Source organism: Colletotrichum jinshuiense, chromosome 2 (genome assembly GCF_051148585.1).
Source record: "Colletotrichum jinshuiense chromosome 2, complete sequence".
NCBI lineage: Eukaryota > Fungi > Ascomycota > Sordariomycetes > Glomerellales > Glomerellaceae > Colletotrichum > Colletotrichum jinshuiense.
This window is the reverse complement of record NC_139309.1, coordinates 2844977-2870028: the sequence shown is the minus strand read 5'-3', so window position 1 is coordinate 2870028 and position 25052 is coordinate 2844977. Positions and strand designations below refer to the sequence as shown.

Here is a 25052-nt window from a genome sequence, read left to right as displayed (position 1 = left end):
ATGAATTGAGTCGTAAGAGGGAGGTGAAGTGCCCACCCCCGGAGTGTCCAACAACTGCCTGCCATCCCACCGAACGGGGCCAAGAAAGTATCATTGAGCCATTGAGAAATCAGCGAGGCGAACGGGATGCATCCGACTTGGAAAAGGGGAGAAGAGCCCTGGTCTCAGCTTGCAACTGCAAGAACATGGCAGTGACACCACTACTTTCAACGCGACCGTCTCTTCTGTTCCGTTCCAGCTACCTACCTAACTAGCAGATCGGTCCACTTGGTCACTGGCGCGGTGCTTGCTTATCTTGCACATCCGACATCCTTCCCAAGGTGCATCGCCTCAACAAAACCTCACCAAACCTCCACGGAGAGTAAGAATGTGGTGACACTTCACGGCACATGACAAGAGCTTACACTAGTCTCCCGGTCTCGACCACGCCCGCGCCCTTGCCCACGCTCATCATGCCCGCGCCCGCGATTCTCTCCCCACGCGCTAGCAACCCTGGGCGTGGCTCTCAACCGGCCGCTCCCCGGTTTGCTGGACTTGCTGCGTCGGCCCTTGGCGTGGAGACGATTCCTCCACAAGGGAACTGACTTACGTACCGGGCTGGCGTGACTGAGTGGGATGACGATTGGGTGCTCTGATATGATTCTGCTACCGTCGTGTTCGACCTAGGTTTGTGTCTGGTGGCTCATGAGCTTAATTCCGCCTCTACCCATTGTCGTGTGCGACAAGACAGAACATTGGAAATATTGTTGGATGTTAAGTCTCTTTCGGTTGGCCAACGGACCCGGAAGCAATGCGCGGCTTCTTCGCGTCCTGCCAATGCTGGTTTGAATAGGTGCATGTAAAGACTGCGTCGAGGGAGACGGTCTGCATGACTTTCTCACAAAGTGATACAGTCCAGGATTGCATTCCTCCTTCCCATCTCATTGCCCCGGGGGAGAGGCAACTGCGCCCGAAATCCGATGCAAGCACAACTGCGATGAGACCGAATGCAATGTACCTCACAGGTCGATGTAGGTAATGTGCTTCGGGATATGGTTAGGCAGGACGTTGAGGAAGTAGCCTGCGTGCCTTCTCAAGCCAATCTGCAACATCTCACTCGCTTATAAGTTACACAAGACACATATTCAATTAAAAGTGTGGGGTTGGGTGCTTCATATCCGAACTCGTGCGGGGCACAATCAAGACTTTGGGAAGTTGGGAAATTCAGATACATGGCCGTCATTGAATTTACCTAGTCGCCGACCGCTTATTGTCAGTACAGCCAGCACGGCCCGGCACTCCTCCAACTTGTCATTCTGGCGAGGGCCTTTTACTGTCACACATATTCGCGCCAAGGCGCGGAGACGTTGCGCATTGCTCCTTTGCCCAGGGGCCATGAGAGTCCAGTACGATACGTTATTCGTGCGAAGCCTGCTGAAGCTATCCTACGTGTGTCGGCGCTTACCCAGGCTCTCAACGTCCCTTCGTAGACGGACCCCTCCCTCGTCCGCCCTCGACTTGAGGAGACATCCGGATGTTCTCGTTTGTTTTCCCTGTCCTCGCCTCGATGCTTGTAAGAGTCTTAACGTAACCTCTCGAGGCTTCGGCACCACCCAATGTGCCAGCGGGCAGACACCACTTGCTCATCACAGCGTGGTAAAGAAAGAAAAGGACGTTTCACAGTTTGGAGGAAGCAGCACAAGCCGCAGGCTGCAATTCATGACCTTTTGATGCAAACGATTTCCGAGGATCTAACCTCCAAACTCCCACGATGTTTCCCCCGTAGTCTGTGACGTTAACAGACGCGCGACTGTTCCGGCCATCCACTGTTTAGAGTACATGTCGGTGCCCTTTTTTTGCCAATGCGTCTCGAGAGTAAAAGCCGATAGGAAAGAATCCTCTTACGAGGGGGGAGCAGCTCCACGGCCACGGCCAAAGCCACCACGGCTGCAAACAATTGTTAGCAAAATATTCCGTTCTCAATGCTGAGCCGCCGTAAAAGGTCGCGGGATGGGAGGGGTTGAGGCTCACAATTGGGGCTCGAATCCACCAGGCGCACCACCCTCCTTGCCTTCACCAGCGTCGCGGCGGCGGTAGCCACCCTCACGGTCACCACGGTCGCCACCACGGCCACGGCCGCCGAACGGTCTTCTCTCGCGCTCGCCCTCGCCGAGCATGCCGCGGGGAGGAGCGTGGGAGCGCTGCTGCTTGATGTGGGTGGCGGGGACGATCTCGGCGGGAAGGTGAAGCCACTCGCGGAGGTAGTCAAGACCCTCGGGAGTCAGAGTGTAGTAGTAGTATTGCCACGAGAACTGAGTCTTGACATAGCCGCGGGAGTTGAGCGACTGGAGAGCCTTGACGACGAAGAGGTTCTTGGTGTCGATGTCGGGGTGCTTGGGGAGGTTGAAGTCCTTCTTCGCGACGAGGACACCCTCACGGAAGAGGTACTGCAAATATCGTCGTCAGCAATCCAAACCCTCCCAATTTTTTCGTGCTCCTGCAAATTGGTAATCTAACCTCGTGGATCTTCTTGCGGTCGGCCTTGGGGATCAACATCGTGGCGGTTGTCTGCTCGCTTGCTGGTCGATGTTGAAGGGGGATGGATTCGTGATCGGAAGGCTTGCAAAGATCTCAAAAGGAAAATTCGTGTGGGCAAAAGCCTACGGTAGAGGGTGGTCTCCAACCCTATCCTGATGTGAAAGCCGAAGTGGGGCTGGCGACGCACGGGCCGAGCTGTGAAAATCAAATCACGTGAAGATAACGCAATCCGATAAGAAACGTCCTGCTTGCCACAGCAGCGCTGAAGTTAAGCGCAGAGTGGCTGTGCAGCTTTCCATATCTCCAGTAGCGTCGCGAGTAAGACAAACATCTCTTGGTGTGGTTGCCAGCCGCTTGAGATTTCGCATCCGCCGTCATCGTTGTCGTCCAAAGCGCTGCAATTTCTGATCGAATAATACCAGCAGCCTGCGACGGACGAGGAATCAATACGTCAAAATGACTGTCAGGAACGTCAACGTATTCATCAGCACCTTTGCTGGACTGGGTCTGCCATCAACACTGGTCCTCCCGGTACCCTCGACGACGACTCTATCAGATCTACGACAGAAGCTCGACGAGCGCTTGCCTGCAACAGACACCCGCCTTATTCTGACTACTGTCTCGAACAAGGAGCTCGCTGCATCGTCCACAAAGCCAGTATCAGACCTCCTGTCCTCCGCCACCGATGATTTCGTTTCTCTGCGGCTGTCAGTGCCGCTTTGCGGTGGCAAGGGTGGTTTTGGATCCCAGCTCCGAGCCGCTGGTGGCCGCATGTCATCCAAGAAGAAGCGCAACCAGGGAGACGCCAACAACTCAAGTCGAAACCTCGACGGCCGACGCTTGCGCACCGTCACCGAGGCCAAGGCTTTGGCCGAGTATCTAGCCATCAAGCCGGAAATGGAGAAGAAAGAGAAAGAGAAGCGCCGCGAAAGATGGGAGCAGATTGTTGAGCTTGCAGAGAAGCGCGAGGACGAGATCAAGAATGGCGGCAAAGGCCGTCTTGATGGCAAGTGGGTCGAGGACAAGGAAGAGTCCAACGAGAGAACCCGGGAAGCCGTGCTTGCGGCCATCAAAGCCGGAAAGTACAAAGACAACCTGCTTGGGACTTCGCAAGGGTCGACTGGCTCAGAGGAGACAGATGAGGCGATGACGAGTGAGGATGAGCAAGGCGAGGGCAGCAGCTCCAAGGGCTCGACACCTCCATCAGAACCTGCCAAGGCGCCCAAAGACAAGCCAAGGACATTTCTAGGATTTGATGAGGATGACGAGTTTATGAGCTCGGACGAGGATGACGAAGTCGATGGCAAGAAGAAGTGAATTAGAGCAGGTCTCCTATGTTATTATTTTCGGTTGGCATTTGCGTAAGGAGTTTCGCGTCAGTAAGAGCGCACGGAGTTTCCGGACAACTGGGCGGTTATGGGACGGGATCAAGTTTGGGGGGTTTTTATACAAATGACCATTTGGGGCGAACACTACAGATAGTTTGTCACGAAATCAAATTCGACGCCCATTAGCGCCTTCAACTTATTCGCACGACACATCTTTCGATGCTCTATTTGAGGTCTCGAACCATCTCGAAGTAGTACAGTCGCCCGGCTCCTCCGTCCAACATGCTTGCAACCTAGTCCAACGTCGCTTATGCGTCCAGCTTGACGGGGAAGTTGCCAGCCTCTGTTCTGTGTCAGCATACGCTTCTTCGACATACGGGCATGGTGCTGACCTCGCTGCTCATCCCAGCGCGTGTACCAACCGGAGGGGCACAGAGAGCGGTAGCCAAGCCAGAACTGTCACTCGTTAGTTTCCCGGTCCTTCTGGAGAGCAATTGCGGATTGTCCGGACCTGGCGGCAGGGGGCAAAGTCCTCGCCCTTGGCGTTGATGCACTTGTGGTAGTCGACGTAGTTCTGCCAGCAGTGCTTGGTCTGGTTCATGTTCGGGTAGCGGGCATCGGTGCCTGTCCAGCTCACGTTAACATATAGTCCAATTGACCATTGTTTGCGACATCATTCGAGGTGACGCTATCGCGGGTTTCGGGGGTTTGGGCGGAGAGTCATACCGGCTAGAAGTCATCAGTTAGCCTCGGAAAAAGATCAGACCATATTTCGGAGAGGGATATTTCTTCAACGTACCAGTGACGAACTTGAAGGGCTTGGTAACGAGTTCCTGGTCGTCGGACATTTTGACTGCGTGCGAGTTCAATTGACTAGGAGTCGGTTCTGGTGATGGGATAGAGTGGGCAGCGGCGTGCGATTGCGGTTGTTGCTTTCAGAGCAATTGAATGGTCGTTTCTGCACCGAGAATCAGGTGGTGACGGGCGAGAACGGGTGGGTGCCTTAAATGACCAATTGGGCCTCAGGCATTGCAAAGGTGGGCCGAGCTCCATTCTAACATCAGACCAGACTCATGGAAGTCAGGTCCAACTTCCAATCACTCATTTCGAGATCTGATCCCGATCAACTACGCTCCCTCAGGTGTACCAAAAGAACCGAAAAATCTCCCCTCTTCAAAAAACAAATCTGTCAAAATGCGTCCTACTCTCGGTCTCCGCGCTTTCCGCCCGACTCTTCGGATGATGTCTCCCGTCCCTGTACGTTGAAATTTCGCTGGTCCGGACGAGCGCAATTGCTAATTGTAACGTTTACCCGTAGGCCGAGGACCAGGTTGGTACGTCAACACCCGCTCCCAGCCATTGAAGGCTCTCACGATACCGGACATCGAAAACGATGACGAACGATGGTGGCTCGAATTGACTAGCAGGAGCTGACTTGTCCCACCGTAGGCCACACCATCTCTCAGAGACTGCGCAAGCTCCGCCAGATCCCTCCCGAACTGGTCCCTCTCGGTACGTCATTGGACTTGAAGCATTTCGTCGGTCAATTGTTGACGAGAATCAGGTGTCGTCGTTGGTTTCGCCCTCTTTGCTGCCGGCTACTCGGTCACGCGCCACTTCCTGACGGACAAGACCATCCGTCTCAAGCGCCAAGGCAAGTCTGCCGCCGACGCCGGAGAGCACCACTAAGCGAAAGTTGGGAGAATGATGAGAAGCAATTGACGAAGGGCGCCGATGTGTTATTAGGGGGGTCCGTTTTTATATGTCAACGACAGACAGATCAAAAGGCACCAGGGACGCTGCTTCAATTTCCTCTCTTTCAATGTGCCTCCCTCGCCCAATTCTTAGAGAAAAGCGAGATCCATTTGTACATCAGCAAACCATGTGAACGCCGTCGCTATGCAGTTAAATCAAGACTCAGGTCAACCTTCCAAATACCTCGCCCTCACTCCGGCCTTGGTCCTGCAACGTCAAGCCCCTCCAGGCCCTGCATGGGGTCATCTCCACGCACTTCAATCTGCGCGGTAGTTTGCTCTGCTGCAAGTCCGTCCTCATCGCCAGCAGCATGTTCCGCCAGCCAACCCTCCTATTAAATTGATCAATGAGAAGAGTTTGCAAGACCGGGTGCAGAAATGGCTTACCTGTTCCCATACCGCCTTTTTGCTACCCAGGCCTTCATCTGCGCTCTTCGGTACTTTGGCGGCTGACACTTTGATGACCCGCCCGAAGAATTCCGACTGATCCATGTTGTCAATTGCCTCTTTGGCGTCTTCGGCGTCCTCGTACTCAACGTACGCAAAACCTCTGTGAGGGTCGGTTGAGTTTGGTTTGTCGTTTTTCGGCAGCGATACATCTGCAATTTCTCCGAAGGGGAGGAAGGCATCGTGGACGTTGGCGGCCGTGACAATGGAAGCCAGACCACCCACAAACACGGTCGCTTTCCAACGCGCGGCGTCCGTCATTTTGCCTGCTTGTATAGTTCGGCTTTATAGCCCGGCGCGCTCTGTAATAATATTGGAGAAGCGGTACGGCTGGGTGACAGTGAGAGTGAATCTTTTGGTTGGCGGGGTTTCTATGCAGGAGCTCTCCTAACTCACTATTGGCTGGAAGGAGCTCTGTATTATGCACGTGACGCAACCTTTCGTGCCAAAGTGCACGGTCCTTGGAGACGTGGAGCCTGCGGTTTGGGGAGCTTGAACCTGGCAAGCCTGAATGTGGGCTGCAATCTGGCATCATAATTCCCCAAGGGCCAGCGTGCACTGTACCGATCTAGCAACCAACAGCCACCTGTAACCTCTCCCTCAAGGCTTGGCCTCCTTTTCTTACACCAAAGAATCTGGGCAATACTCGCCAGATTTTTTGTCCTCATCAAGTAACAATCAATGCCAATCTGCAGCTGCGTTTGAGTTGTCTCGACTGGCCCGCCTTCACTTTGCAACGTCCCTCCCCCTCCCTCCGAGTGCAGTCCCGGGGACTGAGTGATTCTCGCAATCATGGTTCGCCTTCGCGAGATCCCTAGGACCGCGGCCTTTGCCTGGTCCCCCGACCCGTCGAAGCCCCTTTTGATCACTGGCACCAGAGCTGGCGCTGTCGATGCCGACTTCTCTGATGAGACCAAGCTGGAGCTCTGGGACCTTAACCTTGACAACCAAGACCAAGGCCTCGAGCTGCAACCCATAGCTAGCATCAGCACCGACTCGAGGTAGGCTCTGCATCCACACAGCCACATCGAACGTCTTCGCTCACGGCCCTTAGATTCTATGACCTTGCCTGGGGACCTCCCGACTCCGATCATCCGAAGGGCATCATCGCCGGTGCTTTGGAGAATGGCTCTCTAGACCTCTGGGATGCCGAGAAGCTCATCGAGGGCGCCGAGGATGCCTTCATGTCCCGAACGACGAAGCACACCGGTCCGATAAAGTCCCTCCAGTTCAACCCCCTTCGACCTCAAATCCTCGCAACCGCCGGCGCAAAGGGAGAGCTCTTCATCTACGACGTCAATGACGTTGAGAACCCCTTCCGACTCGGTACCGCCGCGGCTCGCGCAGACGATCTGGAATGCGTCGCATGGAATCGCAAGGTTGCTCACATTTTGGCCACTGGAGGTTCCGGTGGATTTGTTACTGTGTGGGATCTCAAGACCAAGAAGTCGTCTTTGACGTTGAACAACAACAGGAAACCCGTCAGTGCCATTGCCTGGGACCCCAACAACTCGACGAAGCTCCTGACCGCCACGCACGATGATACTACTCCTGTCATCTACCTCTGGGATCTCAGAAACTCCAATGCGCCGGAGAGGACGCTCCAGGGACACGAGCAGGGCATTCTGTCCTTGTCATGGTGCCAGCAAGACAGTGATTTGCTGCTTTCGTGTGGCAAGGACAACAGAACACTTGTCTGGAACCCTCAGACAGGTGAACGCTACGGGGAGTTCCCCGAGGTCACGAACTGGACCTTCCTCACTAGATTCAACCCTTCCAATCCTAACCTCTCCGCCACCGCTGGGTTCGATGGGAAGATTACCATTCAGACCCTCCAGAATACCAACCCTTCGAACACTCAGGCCACAGCCGCGGACAACCTGGATGGTGAGGATTTCTTCACCAGCGCCCAGACGCAGCCTCAGGGAGCGTCCTTTTCACTGAACAAGGCGCCCAAGTGGTTGGAGCGTCCAATCGGAGCTTCGTTCGGATTTGGTGGAAAGCTCGTCACCTTCAAGCAAAATGCTCAGCAGCGGTCCACCAAGATTTCGATTACGCAGTTCTCTGTGGACTCGGCGATTGGTCCCGCAACGGAAAAGTTTGAGGAGGCCCTGCAATCGGGCGACATTGTCGGTCTCTGTGAGGCGCGCAAGGAGCAGGCGACGTCTGAGGAGGAGAAGGCAGACTGGCTTGTCATGGAAACTCTGACGGGCGAGAATCCGCGAAAGCGCATTATTGAGTATCTTGGCTTCAACGAGGAGGAGATCACGAATGGAGTGTCGCCCAAGGACGAAAGCAAGGCCGAGGATACCGCCGACGAGAAGAAGGAGGATGCCAAGGAAGAAGACAAGTCCGACAACCTTTGGGGCGAGGGTGATGGTGAAGGCGAAGGCGAAGATTTCCTGTCTAACCTCTCAGCAAACAAGGGGGCCAAGACGGACAGTCCTTTCCACTTGCTCGCCGACACCGATACTACGGTGGAGAAGTCCATCACCAAAGCCCTGATGCTTGGAAACTTTACCAAGGCCACTGAGATTTCACTCAAGGAGGAACGCTGGGCAGATGCTTTCCTCATCGCTAACTGCGGTGGGCAAGAGCTCGTGGACAAGGTGCAGACTGCTTACCTGGCCAGCAGGGATGGTGTTCCCAGCTATCTCCGTCTTCTTGGTTCAGTTATCGCCAAGAACCTGTGGGATGTCGTTTACAACGCCGATCTCGAGAATTGGAAGGAGACAATGGCCATTTTGTGCACATTTTCGGACCCCAAGGAGTTCCCTGATCTCTGCGAGGCCCTCGGAGACCGGGTCCTCGAGAACGGCTCACGTAAGGATGCTTCTTTCTGCTTCCTCGTTGGCTCGAAGCTCGAGAAGGTCGTTTCCATCTGGATCAAGGAACTTGAGGAGGCGGAGAAAGCAGGCGTGCAGGAACCCAGCGACGACTCGACTTTCTCCGTCCATGCCCGCTCGCTGCAGCATTTCATTGAGAAGGTTACCATCTTCCGTCAAGTTACCAAGTTTCAGGACTCCGGCAAGGATCAAACTGCCGACTGGAAGCTGTCAGCTCTGTACGATAAGTACACGGAATTCGCCGACATCATTGCCGCCCATGGCCAGCTTGCGGTTGCGCAGAAGTACTTGGACCTGCTCCCTGAGCACTACCCCGAGGCGGCGTTGGCGAAGAGCCGCCTGGGCCGCGCCACGCAGAGGGCCCCCGTCGCCCAAGCTGCTCCCAAGGCGGCGGCGGCGGCGAGTGGTCGTCGGCCTGGACAAGCTCCGCTTGTCAGCAACCCTCGACCTACTCCGGCTTACCAGCCCACTGGCCCCACCCCGACTCCCGGCGGTTCCAACCCGTACGCTCCCGCAGGACCAGCTCTTGTTGCTACTCCGGGACCTGCAGCGCCATCGAACCCCTACGCTCCGGCCCCGGCGTTGGGTGGTTACATACCAGCTGCTCAGTCGGGCTATGCCCCGGCCCAAGGCTACCAACCTCCGGTCGCCCAGTCCTACCAAGCGCCTACGGGTTACGGACCACCACCCAGCAACTTCGGCAATCTGCCGCCGCCTCCGCGTAACTCTACACCTACCACCAGCTTCCGCCCTAAAGAAAGTTGGAATGACGTTCCCTTGGTTAACAAGGCACCTTCTCGGAAGAACACCCCCAGCGTGGCTGCGATCACGTCGCCCTTTAACCAGGCGAGCCAGCCGGGCCCTCCTCCCCAGAGCCCCTATGGCCGCACTGGCTCAACGCCTCCTCCACCTCCCCCCAAGGGACCGGCCCCTCCCCGTGTCACATCCCCGCTTGCCGGGCCTCCTCAGTCCTTCCAGGCACCGCCGAGGCCGACGTCGGCAGCTTCGAATGCATACGCTCCTCCGCCACCCCAGGCCGGCGCAGCACCTTCCTTCATGCCGCCTCCGATGCCCCGCACTGCGTCGCCGTACAACCCTGCCCCATCAGGAGCCCCCCCCTCCAACCGTTACGCCCCTGCCCCCTCAGCGCAGCCGCAAACTAGCCAGCCGCCCCTGGGATCATCCATTCCGCCTCCTGGAAGTCAACCACCACCGAGGAACCCCTACGCGGCACCACCGCAGGCAGGGCCTCCGCAAAACCAGTACGCGCCCTCGCCGTATGGGGCCCCGCCTGCTGCTGCACCCTCGCCGTATGGCGCTCCACCTGCCGGTGCGCCCCCTACTGGACCTCCGCCCTCGAGCGGACCCCCACCCGCTGCCAGAGCCCAGCCTACTCCTCCCCCCCCGAGGGCAGCTGCTCCACCCAAGGCCAAGCACCCTGCTGGTGACAGGTCGCACATTCCGGCCCACGCCCAGCGGCTGGTCGACGTGCTCGGCTCCGACATGCAGCGTGTAGCTTCTCGGGCGCCTTCTTCCTTTGCCGCGCAAGTTAAGGATACTCAAAAGCGTCTCAACCTGTTGTTTGATCATCTCAACAACGAGGAACTCGTCAAGCCTGACACGATTGACCAACTGAGTGCGCTAGCAGAGGCTATCGAGCAGAAGAACTACGAGGTAGCTCAGAAGATTCAACTCGAGATCCAGCGTGACAAGACGGAGGAGTGTGGTAACTGGATGGTAAGTACAACACCACGACAGCCCGCCTGATGACTTTGCTAACTATCGTTCTAGGTTGGTGTGAAGCGGTTGATCAGCATGAGCAAGGCCACCCCATAAACGCCATCTGAGGACTAGGGTAATGGCAGTGTCGGGACGAGCTGTTGATGATAGCCGGTTGCGCTTTTTACGTATACACTAGAGCTTTAAAAAACGAATGTGGAAATTGCGATTTGACTACCCCATGAACCTTACACACGCGATGTTGTAGAGAACTCAGCAGGTGAGAGAACGCATGTGTCTTATGAGCCATCGCACTCTCAGACAGCAACGTGCGTCCACTCCATCACATGGCCATCGGAGGTGGAGCTTTGCCAATGAAACACTACATGTTGTATTCAGTCGGCCTCTGTGACGAACAGACTCACTTGGTCAAGCTATACACGGGCTGGTCCTTCCGAGTTCAATCACATTGCAGGCCGAGCTTGTAACCGGCTTTCTAACCCCCTCCTTTTGAGCTTCTTTGCATTGTCGGGGCCTCTCTGCGCCCCATGTAGGCGGAGAACACGAAGTAAAGGCCAAGGAAAAGAAACTTGCCGAGAAAACAAGACAGAGATACTAGGAGGCTTTGGTTAAAATAAATGTAGCTTTAAGGTCAAGCATTGTAATAAAGCGTTGTTAGCAACGCCTCTTCAGGGAATTTGGAATGAAATTCTGATTGGTACGCCATTAAAATCACATTAATTACATGTCATATGTGCAGACTTTTTGCATGGTTTCAGTGTGTAACTGATTGTTATAGCATATTATATGTATATTCCACGGCGAAGTGAATCTCTCACCAACAGTACCTTGAAACGGCGCAGAGCGAGCTCAGCGGGCCCCCTTGTCCGATAAGATAAGCACGGGCGGGCTAAAGCCAACATCATCCACAAAACGTCACACCTCACCAACCCGTCTATCTCCCCACAGTCAACAACCTCACAAGATGACGGAAGCAACACCTGAAGATGCCGCTGCCCAGCGTGCAGCAGAGCAAGCTCGCATTCGCAAGGCGAAGCGAGAGGCAAAAATTCGAGCCGGCGGCACGTCGAGACTGAACAAGATCACTGGCCTCGGTGGAGGTTTCCAGCGAGGTATGATTCTAACCCTATCCTCTCAGCTGCGATTTGCGCGATCGCGTTCGCTCTGTCTTGTAAGGATTGGAAGAATCAACAATGCTGACTATCATTTTCAGAAGATCCGGCCCCAACCCCTCCTTCGACCACATCATCCCCAGCGCCCTCTGCCTCGCCGGCCCCCGCAAAGCCAAGTGCCGGCGCCGAACACGCAGACCCTGAGGAGATCGACATCTCGCAACACTACTACGAGCCAGCCTCCACACCTCGCCCCTTTTCTGCGGCGCCTCCCATCGATCCAAATGGCATGACAGAGGATCAGCTTCGGCAGATGATGCTTGGTTTCGAGAGACCAGGCCAAGGTGGGGCCCCGCCCATGAATCCCTTTGGGGGCCCAGGAATGGGAGCTGGTATGCCTGGCGGCGAAGAGGACCCGATGATGAAGATGCTCTCGCAAATGATGGCTGGCGGTGGCCCTGGGGGGATCCCAGGCTTTCCCGGCGCCGGTGCCGGCGGCGCGCAGGGGGGCTTCCCTGCAGGATTCCCGGGCATGCCCGGTATGCCCGGTATGCAAACGCCTGAACAAGCCAAGGCCTCGTCATCCGCCTACCTCTGGCGTATTCTCCACGCCATCTTCGCCATTACTCTGGGTCTGTACATCGCCCTCTCGACGACCTTCTCCGGCACCAAGTTCGAGCGCGAGCGCACGGCGCTGGCGTACAACTACCCCACCGGCAGCGACGAAGCCGTCACAGACGTTAACGACATGGAGAAGGGGCGCGAGGTCTTCTTTTGGATGTTTGCTACCACCGAGGCCGTGCTCCTTACTACCAGATACTTCATTGAGCGCGGACAGGCGCCAGCAGGGGGCATGCTGTGGACCGTCGTGGGGTTTTTGCCGGGCGGTATCAAAACTTATGCCGAGACGGCGCTGAGGTACGGGCAGATTTTCGCAACGGTGAGGAGTGATATACTGGTCTGCGTCTTTGTCCTGGGCCTTGCCTCGTGGTTCCGCGGCTGAGGAGTTCGATTGGTGCGCGGGACGGTGACATTGCGATAGGGGGGTGTAGAATCTAGCCTTAATCCTAACCCATCCTCTGGACGCAAGTTTTGAATCCCATGGTTGCTAGGTGTTTACGGGCTCGCCTGACGACAGAATGTGCTGAGCCGAATCGTAAAATATGTTGCCGATCCTTCATCCTTGTACGCACAACGTCGGCTCTGCGTACAACACCAGTTGATGTACACCCAGACGATATATATACTCGAACCGGGGCACCCACGCCTAAGTAAGCTTGATAGTGGGCTTTCTCGCAAGTGAGCATGCTTGTTACTTCTTTTCCCACAAAAAAAGTACATTTGAGTTTAAAGTTATTTTCAACCCCATTCATTGTATCCAGTTCCCTACTCTCCGCACCTCGACACAGACGCCCACACGTGTCAAAAAGCAGAAACATACAACACGATGTATTCGCTGGTCGCCACCGACCCAGCTACTAATCCAGCCCTCACTGGCGTCCCCTAGACGAAGAAGAGACAGCTCTTTCGCAATAGCCTCGACAACCCAGAGTAGTAGGCAGTGCTCCTGTCACCAAGCGGAGCGTGATAAAGATATGCCGTTTGGATGCCGTTTAGACATGTGCCAGGCTGTTAGCTTATATTCCGTCCCAGTACGTAAATCTCACCCGAGGCGTCACCATTGCATGAAACAAGTATAATACGTTCATTAGGCTGGCAGAACCGGTAAGCGCCAAGCTTGATTTTTGACGTTGGCCTCGTCTTTAACGGCCTTTGGTCTATTGTTAGCCAGAGGTAGTTGTGTGACTATAAGCATGCATCGCACGTATATCTATTTCCGTATGTCAGAAGCAGGCTGCGTTCAGTATCGCCAATCAATGGGGAGGGGGGGTAGTGATGACTGAAGCTAGTCATCATGCGGAATTCATTTTCGCGGCAACAGCTGATGAGCTATTGTATTACTAGCGAAATCGTACACATAGGTTGGTCTTTCAAATAGTTTATTTTTTCACCCTTGGTTGGATGTCGTTTGCAATCTTCAATTTTCTTTTACACAGAACTCCCGTTCCCGTCCCACACCGACTATTGTGAAGTCGCAGGCGCAGCAATCATGGAAACAGTCGAACTGACGGCCAGTATTCTGACACTGGTTGAGATGTCATGGAACATCATCAACTATCTTGAAGGTATAGAGCAGTGCATCAGTGTTCAGAATAGTCTGCTAGAAGAAGTTACCATGTTGTGGCTTCTGCTTCGAGACCTCGAGGGCCAATTCCAACCGTCGCAGGATACTCTTAACGCCCCCTGGATGAAGTCTTTGAGAATTCTTAACGCCCCGAATGGAGTTTTGCAGCAGATGCGCGAGCAACTCCAAGAATTAGACGGAAAACTTTCAACCCCCACGACGCGAATCGGAAAGTCCAACATGACTCTCCGGTGGCCCTTCGAAGAAAACGATGTGAATCGAGTTATTCGACAACTCCAGAGTCTAAGAGAGACAGCCACACATCTTATAACGCAATCCGACAATAGTATTCTGCAAGACATCCAGACAAAGACATCCAGCGTCAGGGATATACTTGACAGCACCTACTTTGAAAAGTTTTTACAGTGGCTTTCCCCGCTCAGCTTTACGCAGAAGCAAGAAGAGGTTTTAGGATCGGCAGACCCAAACACATGGGTCCTGGGATCCGAGGAGTTTAAGAGGTGGCACAAAGACGATGTCAGGTCTCTCTGGTTCTGTGGCCCCCCTGGAGCTGGCAAGTCCGTCGTCGCGGCGTCGATCTATGCGCATCTCAAAAAAACGCATGACACGGATAATTTTGCTGTTTTGATTGCGTTTTGCAGTTTTGACAGCGAGGAATCCAAATCGACGAGGAGTGTGGTAGCAAATCTCCTGAAGCAAGTTCTGCAAATCCGAGCGGACGGCAAGGTTCCATCGACGTTGAAGGAACTACATAACCAGGCAATCATCAGCAAAGACGAGAAACCCTTGGGCTTGGATAGCCTGGGAGGCATACTTCGGGAAGAGCTCGAGTCGTTCGACTCAACTTTCATCATACTGGATGGACTCGACGAGACGAGCAATGAATCAGAGCGAGAGAAAATGGTTGATGCTTTACACAGTTACGGGCCCAGAGTTAAAATCGGCATTACTTCGAGGCCCTTGGATGACATCCGGACTGCTTTAGACAGGACTCAAGTTTGTCACGAGTGCAAGAAGCGTGATTCCGATACGCTCTGGAGATGCGCAACGCAGCCAAAACATGTCATCTGCGACGATTGCCATGCCACTGCTCTTTCCCAAGATGGAACGCAACCTCACACTGCCAGGGAGTTGAGGTGGCAGGAGCTTTGGTATCTGCCAAGGCCAGAGGATATTCGAAGCTACATATCTAGGCGCATCGAGATGAAACCTCACTTCAAGAAACTCCTAGAAGAGGAACAGTCAGAAGAGAGTCTTAGGAAAACGCTCATCACAATCGTGTTAGAGAAATCAGAGAACATGTAAGTTATTTATACCGAGTCACTCTGAAATTGATACTGACTTGGTATGAGATTCCTACTGGCACGTCGCCACATGGACCGTATGACAGACTGTTGGAGTATCGACCAAATCGAGGAAAACCTAAAAGATCTCTCAAGTGACCTAGATGTTGGGTATTCACAAACGCTTGCGCGAATGCAGCGCTCGCTTGAACCGAATCAGTGGCAATTACTGCGAAAGCTTCTGCTGTGGATTGCATGGGTTCAAAGACCTTTGAGTGTATCCGAAATGGAACACGCGCTTGCTGTTCGACCTGGTTTGAATAAGATCACGAAAAAAGGCATTCCTCCCATCCGGGAAATCACAGCATGGAGCGGCGGTTTGTTATTGATAGACCGCGCCGATCTGATCCGCTACATTCATACAACAACGAGCCGCTTCTTCCTGACGGAAAGAGAAGCTACATTCCCGAATGGTGATGCGATCATCGCGCACGCCTGTCTAGACTATTTGAACATGGCAGTCTTTCAGGAGACATTATGTGGTCCAAACAAACGCTCCCTTTTGCGGCTGCGGCTCAAGAATTACCCCTTTCTCAAGTACGCCATCCTCCAATCCGCTCGACATATCGCTAAGAGCACCTCTAAAGACGACGACGGCCGGGCTCTGACATTTCTTCGCTCTGACGCTCGAAATTCCTTCCTTCAGGCACTTTACTACCTCGACGAGGAGTGGAGCATTGAAAGAAATGCGACTGCAATGCATGTCGCCGCATACATGGGCTTGACACATGTAATATCAGAGCTTGTGGCTTCAGGGGAAGAGATTGACGCGCGCGATGCATTTGGAGCAACGCCTCTGATGTATGCAGCTGCAAAAGGTGATGATGGCGTCAAGGGGGTGGACTGCCTGCTCGCCGCTGGAGCTGATCCCGCTCTATCATGCCAGTTGGGATCGACTGCCCTGATCCGCGCCATCAATGCACAGTCCGATTCTGTCGTAGCACGACTTGTCCGGGAAGCCGATATAGGCATCAACACCGTCCTTAATGATCCAAGTGGGACGAGCGAGCCTGCACTTGTGGCAGCTTTCTATGCTGACAGCCGAGACATCTTTACCATCCTACTTGCGAGGGAAGATATCAATGTGAATATACGCTCAAGCAGAGGATATTCGGCCTTACAGCTGGCTGCCCATGCAGGAGTAGACTGGGCGATAAGAGCTCTTCTGTCCCACAAAGACATAGATATCGACCTTGAGACCCTCGAAGATGCTTGGACCTCTTTGTTTATGGCCGCCTCAAGTGGCTTCACAGATGGTGTGGAGTTATTACTCAAACATGGCGCCAACCTGTATCATCTAGATACAGACAGCGGAACGGCTCTTATGCGTGCTGCGGACAACGATCGTGAAGAAATCGTTGATCTGTTGTTGAAGCGCGGACTTGACGCCCACGTTCCAGACTTCTTAGGGCGGACTGTCCTTCACTCAGCTGCCGTCAACATGGCTTGGGGTAGCCTCGAGTTGATTCTGAACAGCGTTCCGGACATTAACATCAATGTCCAAGGGCAAGGTGGCGAAACACCGCTACACGATGCCTGCAAGCGGAATGACTCGAATGGCGTCAGGATCCTGGTGGCGGCCGGGGCAAGATGTGATATCCAGGACAAAGAAGGGCGAACCCCTGTGGACATTGCCACCAATAACCGGCAAGGCGAGTCCCTTGAGATCTTGAAGACAGCGAACGGCTATGAAAACACAACTGGTAGTCATCTGACAAAGTCTCTCATAGAGGCCATCAACACCGACCCCTCAAACGTTCTGCATAGAAGAATCAGCAAAACGACAGTCGAAGAGTTGAACATAGCTAAAGCATTCAGTGGCACCCCTCTATGCCAGGCGTGTTGGCGGGCTAGAACTGACGTTGCTGAGATGCTGCTGAAGGCCGGAGCGGATCCAAATCTTACCAACGCATTCAATCGGGCCCCATTATTCCTCGCTATTGAAGCTGGATCCCTCGGCTGTCTCCAAGTTCTGATTTCACATAAAGCTGATGTCAACCAGACGCCCTACATCCCTTTGTGGGAATATGCCATGGCTAGGAGACAAAGGGACATGGCCCTTATTATCCTTGAGAATGGTGCCGAAATCTCGAAGGGATCTGGCTACTTGCAGCTGGCGTTGCACTTCGCAGTGCGGAGGAAGAACCTCGCTGTTGCAAAACGCCTCATTGAGGCTGGGGCTTCAATGCAGCTCAAGACAGAAGGATGCGCAGCGGAACAGTTAGCAGAAATCGCCGGTACTGATATATTCGAACAACTATCACTAGACGGACAGTGAAGTAGTATGCTAGTAGGCTCTTCAATTTGACAAGTGTTGGGCTGGGGCGAAGTTCAACACTCGACTCCACAGCATGGAAGCAGCAGGGCCATCTTACCCCTTCTGCAGCAACCTGTTTGTTTGTTAACTGTCACCAAGTTATTTCATGCCTGATCAGGCTCATGGAAAGTATTAGGAGAGAATCGATTAATCAAAGCGACAGCACGAGACACATAATACATCTTTGTTTTCCCGAGATTTCTTGCGACGATTGCACACTCGTAGGCCGTTGAGGCAACCGCTGAGCAACAAGGTGAAACACCCGGTCCTCCCCGTACTGCTGAGAAGCACGAGTGTCAACTCAGAAAGAGCCTGATTAGGCTTGGTCCGATCACATACCGTTACTGTTGTTGTTCTGCGGATGGAAAGTTACTCTATAGTAGACGGAACCTGGGGCGCGTGGCAGCATTGCGTGTGTTGTAGTATTTTGTACCCAGCTATCCATCCTGTTCCACTTGAGTGTTCATGTAAGACACTTTCTCACGCGTGTGTCCCAATAACGCCATCTGTCTGTTCCATTAGTATGTTTCTTGAACTATGGAGCCCTGTTAGTAGGGACTGTGGCCACGCCACGCGCATTACAACCAACTGTTCAGACTTGTCCTGTGACATCGGGTGTTTTCTTAGTCAAGATAGTGAAGACGAACCGCGGCAATTAACAATCAGCGGAAAAAGAAAAACAGCAAGAGGTGAGAAGGGTGCTTCTGTTAACCAAATCAACAAAAAGCAAAAACATACAACACCAGGTATTCGCTGGTCGTCACCGACCCAACTACTAATCCGGCCCTCACTGGCTTATCTATGGGAGAGCGGACGGGATCCCGAGTTCTCCAGTGGGTATGGTCGTATGTGATTGTTTGAGGCAACGAAGTTGGCTAAGGACCTCGAGCGGCGGTAGCACGGGGTTGGATGATGCCTTGAACAAACCGCAACGGTTCTTTACTGAGAATACAATTCACATCCTGTAAGCATTTGAGCAATTATAATATTGTTCAGGTGGCTGGCTTAAATGCGAGGTGCTTGTTGTGGTCGGCGCCAGTGTCGAGATTCGCAACCACGACTCCAAGCGTGTTCTTTCACGTGATGTCGCGATAGTGACACCGACACACCTCCTCAACACACTTCGGACTTTGACCCCGCGCCGATAGCGTGACTCTTAGCCTGTGAATTATGTATGTATTCGTGCTCGAATAGGAGAGCCCCCCGAAAACAAAGTTGAGTCCGGGAGAAGATCCTTGGGATTAAGCTTGACTGGGAATGCCAAAAACCCGTCTATCAATAGCCAAAGTGAAACCACAGCAACTCGAAACCCGGCCTTATCGTACCCACTGGCTCGGAAATCAAGACAACAATCAAAAGATCTCTGGCATTTGGACGCTTCGGCAAACCCCAATACTCATTGGCTTTAGTGCATATTGGGAATGGTTTACCCGTATCATATTCGTCTCCCTGCCCCTTCCCCTCCCAAAAAGGCTGCCTGGTTTCGCCGATCAGAAATCGCCCGACAGCTTCCGTGCCCACGACGTCCACGCCGTCAGGTTTTCTGTCTTCACGGGCAGGCGACTAAGCCGACCCCGGTTCGACAGCCCTTGGCTCAACCCCCTTCACCGACGGGCACTAGCTGGTAGTTCACAAAACAAACGCCATGTCTCAGTCCTTTGGTCACTAAGGCACCGCCAGCCATCCCACCAAAACACTTCCATTGTTTGGCTCCCGGAAACACCATCCCTCTCCCCCCAAGGAATACCTTAGCCGCCCGTCCAGCCCCTCGGCCTAAAGAGATCCGTTATCCTCATCGTGTCAACCGCTTTGTCCCCCGTCCAATTTGCCTTATCTTCGTTCAACGTGGTCCTCGTTCCCCATCACCGCCCGCCGCTCGGATCTCCCTTTTGTCCCCTTCCTCACCCCGCGATCGTCAAGATTAGAATCGCGCCTGGCAGACGGGCGTTTTGGGGAGGGGGGACGACCCTTTACCCCACCATCACATTCCCCGGTCACCTAAGGATTCACGAGACGAGAGTGACGGGCAAAAGCGTAAGATTGGCCAAATATTGCATCGCACTAGCACAAGCATGCAGCAGTCATTCCCGGGATAATATCGCAGGGACGTAGGCTCGGGGCGAAGGCAAACATGTACCCTCGCCAAGCGCCGTCGTTTGGGTTGGGTTGGAGAATGCGTGGGTGCGAATACGCATACATGATCGACGTCAAGCAAAAAAGAGGAACCTGCGGGGTGCATCCGTACCACGCGAGCTTTCACATGTCAAAAAAAAAAAAAAAAAAATGTGTGTCGACTCCGAGGGACCCAAAGCCTGGTCGCAATCAACCCTTGCAGATTCTTGTGTGTCAGTCGCCAGGGAGCGAAAAGTTGAGATGGCAGATCAGCTCAACAGAACCAGAATGAAGGAGAGGGGCTCTCTCACTGATCTTTAGCACCTGCCTGCAAACGGATTTGTGAGATGAAATGGGCTTTGCTTAATTTTAACAAATAGAATTTTCAAGAAGACATAGTGTGAAGGGTATCAACTGCAAGAGCCTTCCCTGATAAAAAGAGTAAATCTGGGTAAATCTGTTCCCGCATGTAAATCATCATTGCCTCCCGTCCACGGCCTGAGCAGGGCCGGGCTACTCTCATAAATCACTCTCGTAATCATCCGGCTTGCCTTGACTTCCCCGAAAATTCCCAGTGTCCCATTGGTTGCCACGCTTCGCGCCAGTGCCCACCGCTCCTTCTTATCATATAATGGCCTTGTTTCGACGAGATGAACACGCAGCCATCACGTTCAGTATTCAGCTCCATCCCAAGATGAAGGTGAAGCGTACCAATCGTACGCCTCCGTATATCAGTAGCGTGATGTATGATGGTGATCATCACCGGCCCTCGAGGGCTTCCGCTTGAGCCTTCAGCTCGCCATTGCCTTTGAGCATGTCTTCGAGCCACTCAGCTGCCATGGTCAGCATGGTGCTTTTGCTGAAACCGCCTCCCTTTAAGCCCGGCACGATTTCACAGAGGTCGTCAAACCCTTCCTTAATCAAGGTTCGGCGCTTTTGCTCGCTCTTGATATGGTTTTCTCGCTTCTGTGCCTCAGTGAGATTTTCACGTGCTGTTTTGGCACCAGCGCCTGATTTGCGCCTGCGGCTGGCCGTGCCGTTTTCTGCTGGTGGTGTGGTTGAGGCCGGCTCTGCCTTGGTCTTTCGTTTCCTTGCGGCCTTCGTTGCGATGCCGTTCTCTTCATCTTCATCATCGATATCCTCCTTGGAATTTCTGCTCTTTCTCCTCTTTCGCGGCGGTGCATCCGTATCCTCTTCCCTTTTCAGAATCTCCGATGACTTTCGGCTGTGGCCCTTCCCCAAGGCATGCTCACCGTTGGGGCTCGGCGGACGAGTGTTGTCCGTGCTTTGACTTGGCTCGAGACACTCCATGTACCTCAGTTGGCCCTTGGATAGAGCATCATAAGTTTCCTTGGGGTCCGGAACAAAGCTGTTGGAACGATTGAACCGGGCATCCGAGCCCCATTGCATATCGATATTAGGGACTTGATTCGCCCGCTGGTTGGAGACTCTTTCGCCAGGCGCAGGGCCGAAAAACATATCCGCGAAGGTGTTCTCGTGCTCGTCAACAAGGTTGGCTTGGGCCACACTGCCTCGCTCAGCGCGCTTGAAGTCCTCCATAGGCTGGTGTCGGAGGTGACCGACCGGGGGTCCAAGAGAGTGTGGAATATCTCTGCTGCCGCCGAACATCGCTCCGGAGCCGGTCGTATTCGATCTCGATGACGAACCGTTTTGTAACAGTGTGCTGGCAGCAGCAAGGATCTCGGCCGAGGCATGATGTTCTACTAGGGTAGGGTGTGGTTGTTGGTGCTGTTGGTGTTGTTGGTGTTGGTGTTGGTGTTGGTGTTGGTGTTGGTGTTGCTGGTGTTGCTGCTGCTGCTGTGGCGGCGGAGGAGGCGGAGGCATCAGATTGGAGCCCATGGACATCATGTCCGAAAAATCAGTGTGGGGGATAGCATGCCCAGGAGATGCGAGAGGTGGAGGTGCAGGTGACTGGCCAAAGGACGTGGCCGTCCCCATGAACTGGGGCGGTAGCTCCAACCATGCATCGCTGAAATTAAGGCCTTCACCAAATGAGGGTAGGTTGTAGTGGTCCGCCGTCATGTCCTCAAAGAAGGAGCTGAGAAGTTTCGTGTCATTGTCGGAGAGGAGAGGTGCGCCGGGCGCAGGTTCGGGAGGGTCGAGGAAGAAGTCTTGCGAGGGATCAACGGCATCTGGAAGGTTGTAAGCATTCAACTTTGATGAGAAATGAAAGAGACGGGCCTCTTACAGCCGAAGGGCAAATTGGGGTCTGACGGCTGCGTCGAACCCATCCTGGGACGTTGTATGGCGAGCATGGGTGCGTCTTGTGGTAAATGGACGATAGTCGTCGAAAGTGCCGGTTCTAGCAGGGAGAAACGTTGGGCGCCGAGGCTTCGGAGTGTGAGATAGAATAAATGCGGGCGACTCGGAGGCGGACATGCGCATTCCTCTGGGAAAGTCGATATACTAGAGGCACATGGCAGCAGGGGCGGAACGTGTCTATCAGGAGCGCGGCGCGTCTATAAGAAAGAGGAGGCTCGTCAGGCTCTGGCTAGGAAAGGACGTGCGTGCGGGATGGTCGAGTATCGGCCGGTTGGTTGTTCGTCTGTCTTGTGATTTTGCTGGTTGGCGGCTGGTTGTTGTGGTAGCAGTGGCCGTAGTGGTGTTGCTTGATAGGGGACTGAAGAGGTTGGTGGGCGTATTTGTGGTCTTTAGATGCGCGCCGTGGCAGAGCAGGAGGAGACCCGAGCAGACGCTGGCGGGTTGCGTCGAGGCGGAGGTGGGGTGGTGGCTGCGCTTAGGCGCTACACCGGGTTTCTGGGGTTCTAGTGCTGTTGCCAGGAAGGCGTCCTCTTCGTCCTCGTCTCGTCTGAAGAGCGGCGGGGGGAGGGGGGGTGAGGGGAAGAGGAAGAATGGTGAGAATGGGCGCGAAGGAGAAGACGGATGGGTGTCGTGTAAGGTAAGGTAGGGTAAGGTGAGGTGAGGCCGGGCGAAGGAAGGCAGAGCTGGCAGCAGCTGGGCGTAGCAGTGCTACGTGTGGATTGAGCTCCCAGCAAAGGGATTCCAAGGTCTATCCCGTACGGCGAGCGTTAATGCGGCCCATGCAGGGCTAAGAATAATGTAGAGACCCTTGAGACTTGTTGGACGGCAGAAACAGAGAATGAGAAGACTGTTCTGACGAGCCAAGAGACGACGGGGGTACGTGTGTTTGTCGAAGATCGGATGCGAGCCCAAGGGCCATATGAAGCATTGCACAGTCTCTAGTGCTTGATGTTGAGGTCGCGCTCACCCGTGCACTTGCATATCTGAGCAGTAGCAGTCAGCGAGGTACCCCCCAATCACCTTGAGGTGGCCAGCCGCAAGGTAAGGTAAGCAAGACAGGCGAAGTGAGGCGACGGTCACGGGCCTGGAGACGGACGGGAGGGCTCAAGGACCCCGTGATTCAGCAGCGGGAAAATGACGAACAGGAGTAAACCAAGGACGTGAAAAGAATGAATGGTCTGGGGCACCAAACAACCAAACGACGACCCCCTGTTGTTGACCGGGGTCGTTGGGTGCAAGAAGAGGCAGAGACTGAGAAGAAGGAGGGCAGGGCCGCAGGAGGGGGGTGGGGTGGATGGGTGGGAAGACGGCACGGTCACCTGCATCTCGCTGCACGCCTCCACAGTTTATGGCAGCAGCTCGCAGGTCTTGAGTCGGCGGCCTAATTTTCCCACAGCTGCGCGGCCCAGGCCCAGGCACACCAGGTGAGGGAGGTGTGGTTTCCTGCCCTGCCCCAACATGTCGACATGCACGGAGGGCTGATTGGAGAGAGCCAGGATTTGGCTCGGGGCCAGACGGGCATGCGGCAAGAGTGCTGATATCGTTAAAGCGGTGCTTATTAAGGCTCGAGTTGGGTGGATGATGGTCAGCAGACTGGCCTCGGGGGCATAAACGGGGGTTCGATTGGCTCGCTAACCATCCCTCAACCATCCCAATAGCCAGTACTCTGCACTCGACGGCTTTGGCCGAGTGGGCCGGCGCAATCCCTGGGGACTGGCGGGCTTATTCCTGTAACGGTGCTTCACATGCCAACTTGGAGCTCCCTCTTCACATTTCCCAATCTCTCTTCCTCCCGCTGCTTGCTGTCAGTCACCCTTCGAATTCTCCCTCGCCCCAGGAATTGCCTGACACTATGCCGTTCTGGGCTTGGCTCTACAGCAGTACCTTGTACTGCTGCGGGCGGATCCGCATCATCGAACCTCCTAAGCTTTCTCCAGCACCTTGCTCTTCCACTCTCACTCTCTTTCCCTTCTCTAGTGTATGTCCGTCCCCTCACTCACTCACTTGAGGTAGCTTTCTTAGTTCTGCACCCAACCGATATGCTCTGAGGTCTATTGTCTTATCCTGCCCTGTTCCTCTTTCTTTCGCACAATCGTTCGGCCAAACCCGTTGCTTCCGCCTGTCGCCTGGAACTACATCTGTTACACCGCTCCGCTCCGTTCTGTGCCTTCCGGGACGGCGGGGGCCCTAATTAACCCTGCCCGCTTCGACAGTTACAGCTCTGCCTCGATTCTTTGAAATCTTGACGGCAGCACGCACGTACTTCTTCACTAGCGGCCAGCGGATCCCACTAAGGCACCTCACAGACACTGAACGGCCCAGCCTCCGAAAGAAAATAGATCCAGTTTTAGGAAACGGAGAGATAAAGAAACAAACACCGCCTCGCCTGACACGAAACGGCTGGGTCGTCCAAGCTTGTCTGGGTCTACCTACCTACCAGTCGTCTCCCCGCCATCTTCACAGTCGGTCCATGGGAGGGAGAAGCAGGCGCTGAGATCACCTCAGATTTTGACGGCCGGCGATCGCATTGATCCAGCGTCCTGCAGTTCTCAAGGATTCGAGCAAGGCATCCCCTGTTTAGCACCGTCTGCCATCTGCCGAGCTGACGCAAAACGTCCTTCCCTTCAGGTCGTCCGTCAACCTGACAAACTCTAGCCTCTGGTCAAAGTCTCCTCCTTCTTCTGTAACTGCGTCGCACTCGCATGGGTTGCCGTGCCTAACCCCATCTGGGTTGGCTGCGCTCAATCTGTTGCCCTGTTCATTTCTGGTCGACACCGTGAACCTCAGCGTGACAGAACACCTGGTCGAAACACCCTTTCTGCAACCAATCATCTTCGACTATTTCCAACTGTGCTATAGTCATCAACGCCTCGGTCACCTTTACCCGATTCGACCTCCAACGTGCCGAAGGATCCAATCGTCACATTGTCCTCGGGCTCATTGCTGCTCCCCGCCTTGCTCCCATCTGCACCACCTACGTCGCCCATCCTATCCCCAGGGTTCCATCCAAACCGTGGACACACTACTTCCCCACAATTTCTTATTTC

The 25052-nt window shown here is 54.3% G+C and overlaps 9 protein-coding genes across 9 annotated transcripts; 5 read left to right on the top strand and 4 right to left on the bottom strand.

Moving 5' to 3' along the window:
* Window positions 1-1880: 1880 nt before the first annotated feature.
* Window positions 1881-2535, bottom strand: EsH8_II_000778 (40S ribosomal protein eS10; the record flags this gene model as incomplete). Its single annotated transcript, XM_083264076.1, has 3 exons — window positions 1881-1926; window positions 2011-2426; window positions 2497-2535. The coding sequence occupies 3 exons, from the start codon at window positions 2533-2535 to the stop codon at window positions 1881-1883; spliced, it is 501 nt and encodes a 166-aa protein (XP_083121398.1).
* Window positions 2536-2973: 438 nt separating this feature from the next.
* EsH8_II_000777 (splicing regulator SDE2) lies at window positions 2974-3834 on the top strand (the record flags this gene model as incomplete). The annotated part of the gene is made up of 1 exon (XM_083264075.1): window positions 2974-3834. One exon carries the CDS (start codon window positions 2974-2976, stop codon window positions 3832-3834), a length of 861 nt encoding a protein of 286 aa, XP_083121397.1.
* Window positions 3835-4153: 319 nt separating this feature from the next.
* Window positions 4154-4693, bottom strand: EsH8_II_000776 (cytochrome c oxidase subunit VIb; the record flags this gene model as incomplete). The annotated part of the gene is made up of 4 exons (XM_083264074.1): window positions 4154-4188; window positions 4238-4301; window positions 4357-4469; window positions 4645-4693. The coding sequence occupies 4 exons, from the start codon at window positions 4691-4693 to the stop codon at window positions 4154-4156; spliced, it is 261 nt and encodes an 86-aa protein (XP_083121396.1).
* A 346-nt stretch (window positions 4694-5039) lies between these two features.
* Window positions 5040-5534, top strand: EsH8_II_000775 (uncharacterized protein; the record flags this gene model as incomplete). The annotated part of the gene is made up of 4 exons (XM_083264073.1): window positions 5040-5102; window positions 5164-5179; window positions 5295-5357; window positions 5410-5534. The coding sequence occupies 4 exons, from the start codon at window positions 5040-5042 to the stop codon at window positions 5532-5534; spliced, it is 267 nt and encodes an 88-aa protein (XP_083121395.1).
* Window positions 5535-5790: 256 nt separating this feature from the next.
* Window positions 5791-6307, bottom strand: EsH8_II_000774 (RNA-binding protein; the record flags this gene model as incomplete). The annotated part of the gene is made up of 2 exons (XM_083264072.1): window positions 5791-5931; window positions 5987-6307. The coding sequence occupies 2 exons, from the start codon at window positions 6305-6307 to the stop codon at window positions 5791-5793; spliced, it is 462 nt and encodes a 153-aa protein (XP_083121394.1).
* Window positions 6308-6838: 531 nt separating this feature from the next.
* On the top strand, window positions 6839-10728 carry EsH8_II_000773 (uncharacterized protein; the record flags this gene model as incomplete). The annotated part of the gene is made up of 3 exons (XM_083264071.1): window positions 6839-7047; window positions 7101-10629; window positions 10684-10728. The coding sequence occupies 3 exons, from the start codon at window positions 6839-6841 to the stop codon at window positions 10726-10728; spliced, it is 3783 nt and encodes a 1260-aa protein (XP_083121393.1).
* An 868-nt stretch (window positions 10729-11596) lies between these two features.
* EsH8_II_000772 (GET complex subunit GET2) lies at window positions 11597-12747 on the top strand (the record flags this gene model as incomplete). Its single annotated transcript, XM_083264070.1, has 2 exons — window positions 11597-11744; window positions 11846-12747. The coding sequence occupies 2 exons, from the start codon at window positions 11597-11599 to the stop codon at window positions 12745-12747; spliced, it is 1050 nt and encodes a 349-aa protein (XP_083121392.1).
* Window positions 12748-13854: 1107 nt separating this feature from the next.
* Window positions 13855-17571, top strand: EsH8_II_000771 (ankyrin repeat domain-containing protein; the record flags this gene model as incomplete). Its single annotated transcript, XM_083264069.1, has 2 exons — window positions 13855-15251; window positions 15303-17571. 2 exons carry the CDS (start codon window positions 13855-13857, stop codon window positions 17569-17571), a joined length of 3666 nt encoding a protein of 1221 aa, XP_083121391.1.
* A 2910-nt stretch (window positions 17572-20481) lies between these two features.
* On the bottom strand, window positions 20482-21998 carry EsH8_II_000770 (basic helix-loop-helix domain-containing protein; the record flags this gene model as incomplete). Its single annotated transcript, XM_083264068.1, has 2 exons — window positions 20482-21875; window positions 21932-21998. 2 exons carry the CDS (start codon window positions 21996-21998, stop codon window positions 20482-20484), a joined length of 1461 nt encoding a protein of 486 aa, XP_083121390.1.
* Between the last annotated feature and the right edge of the window lie 3054 nt (window positions 21999-25052).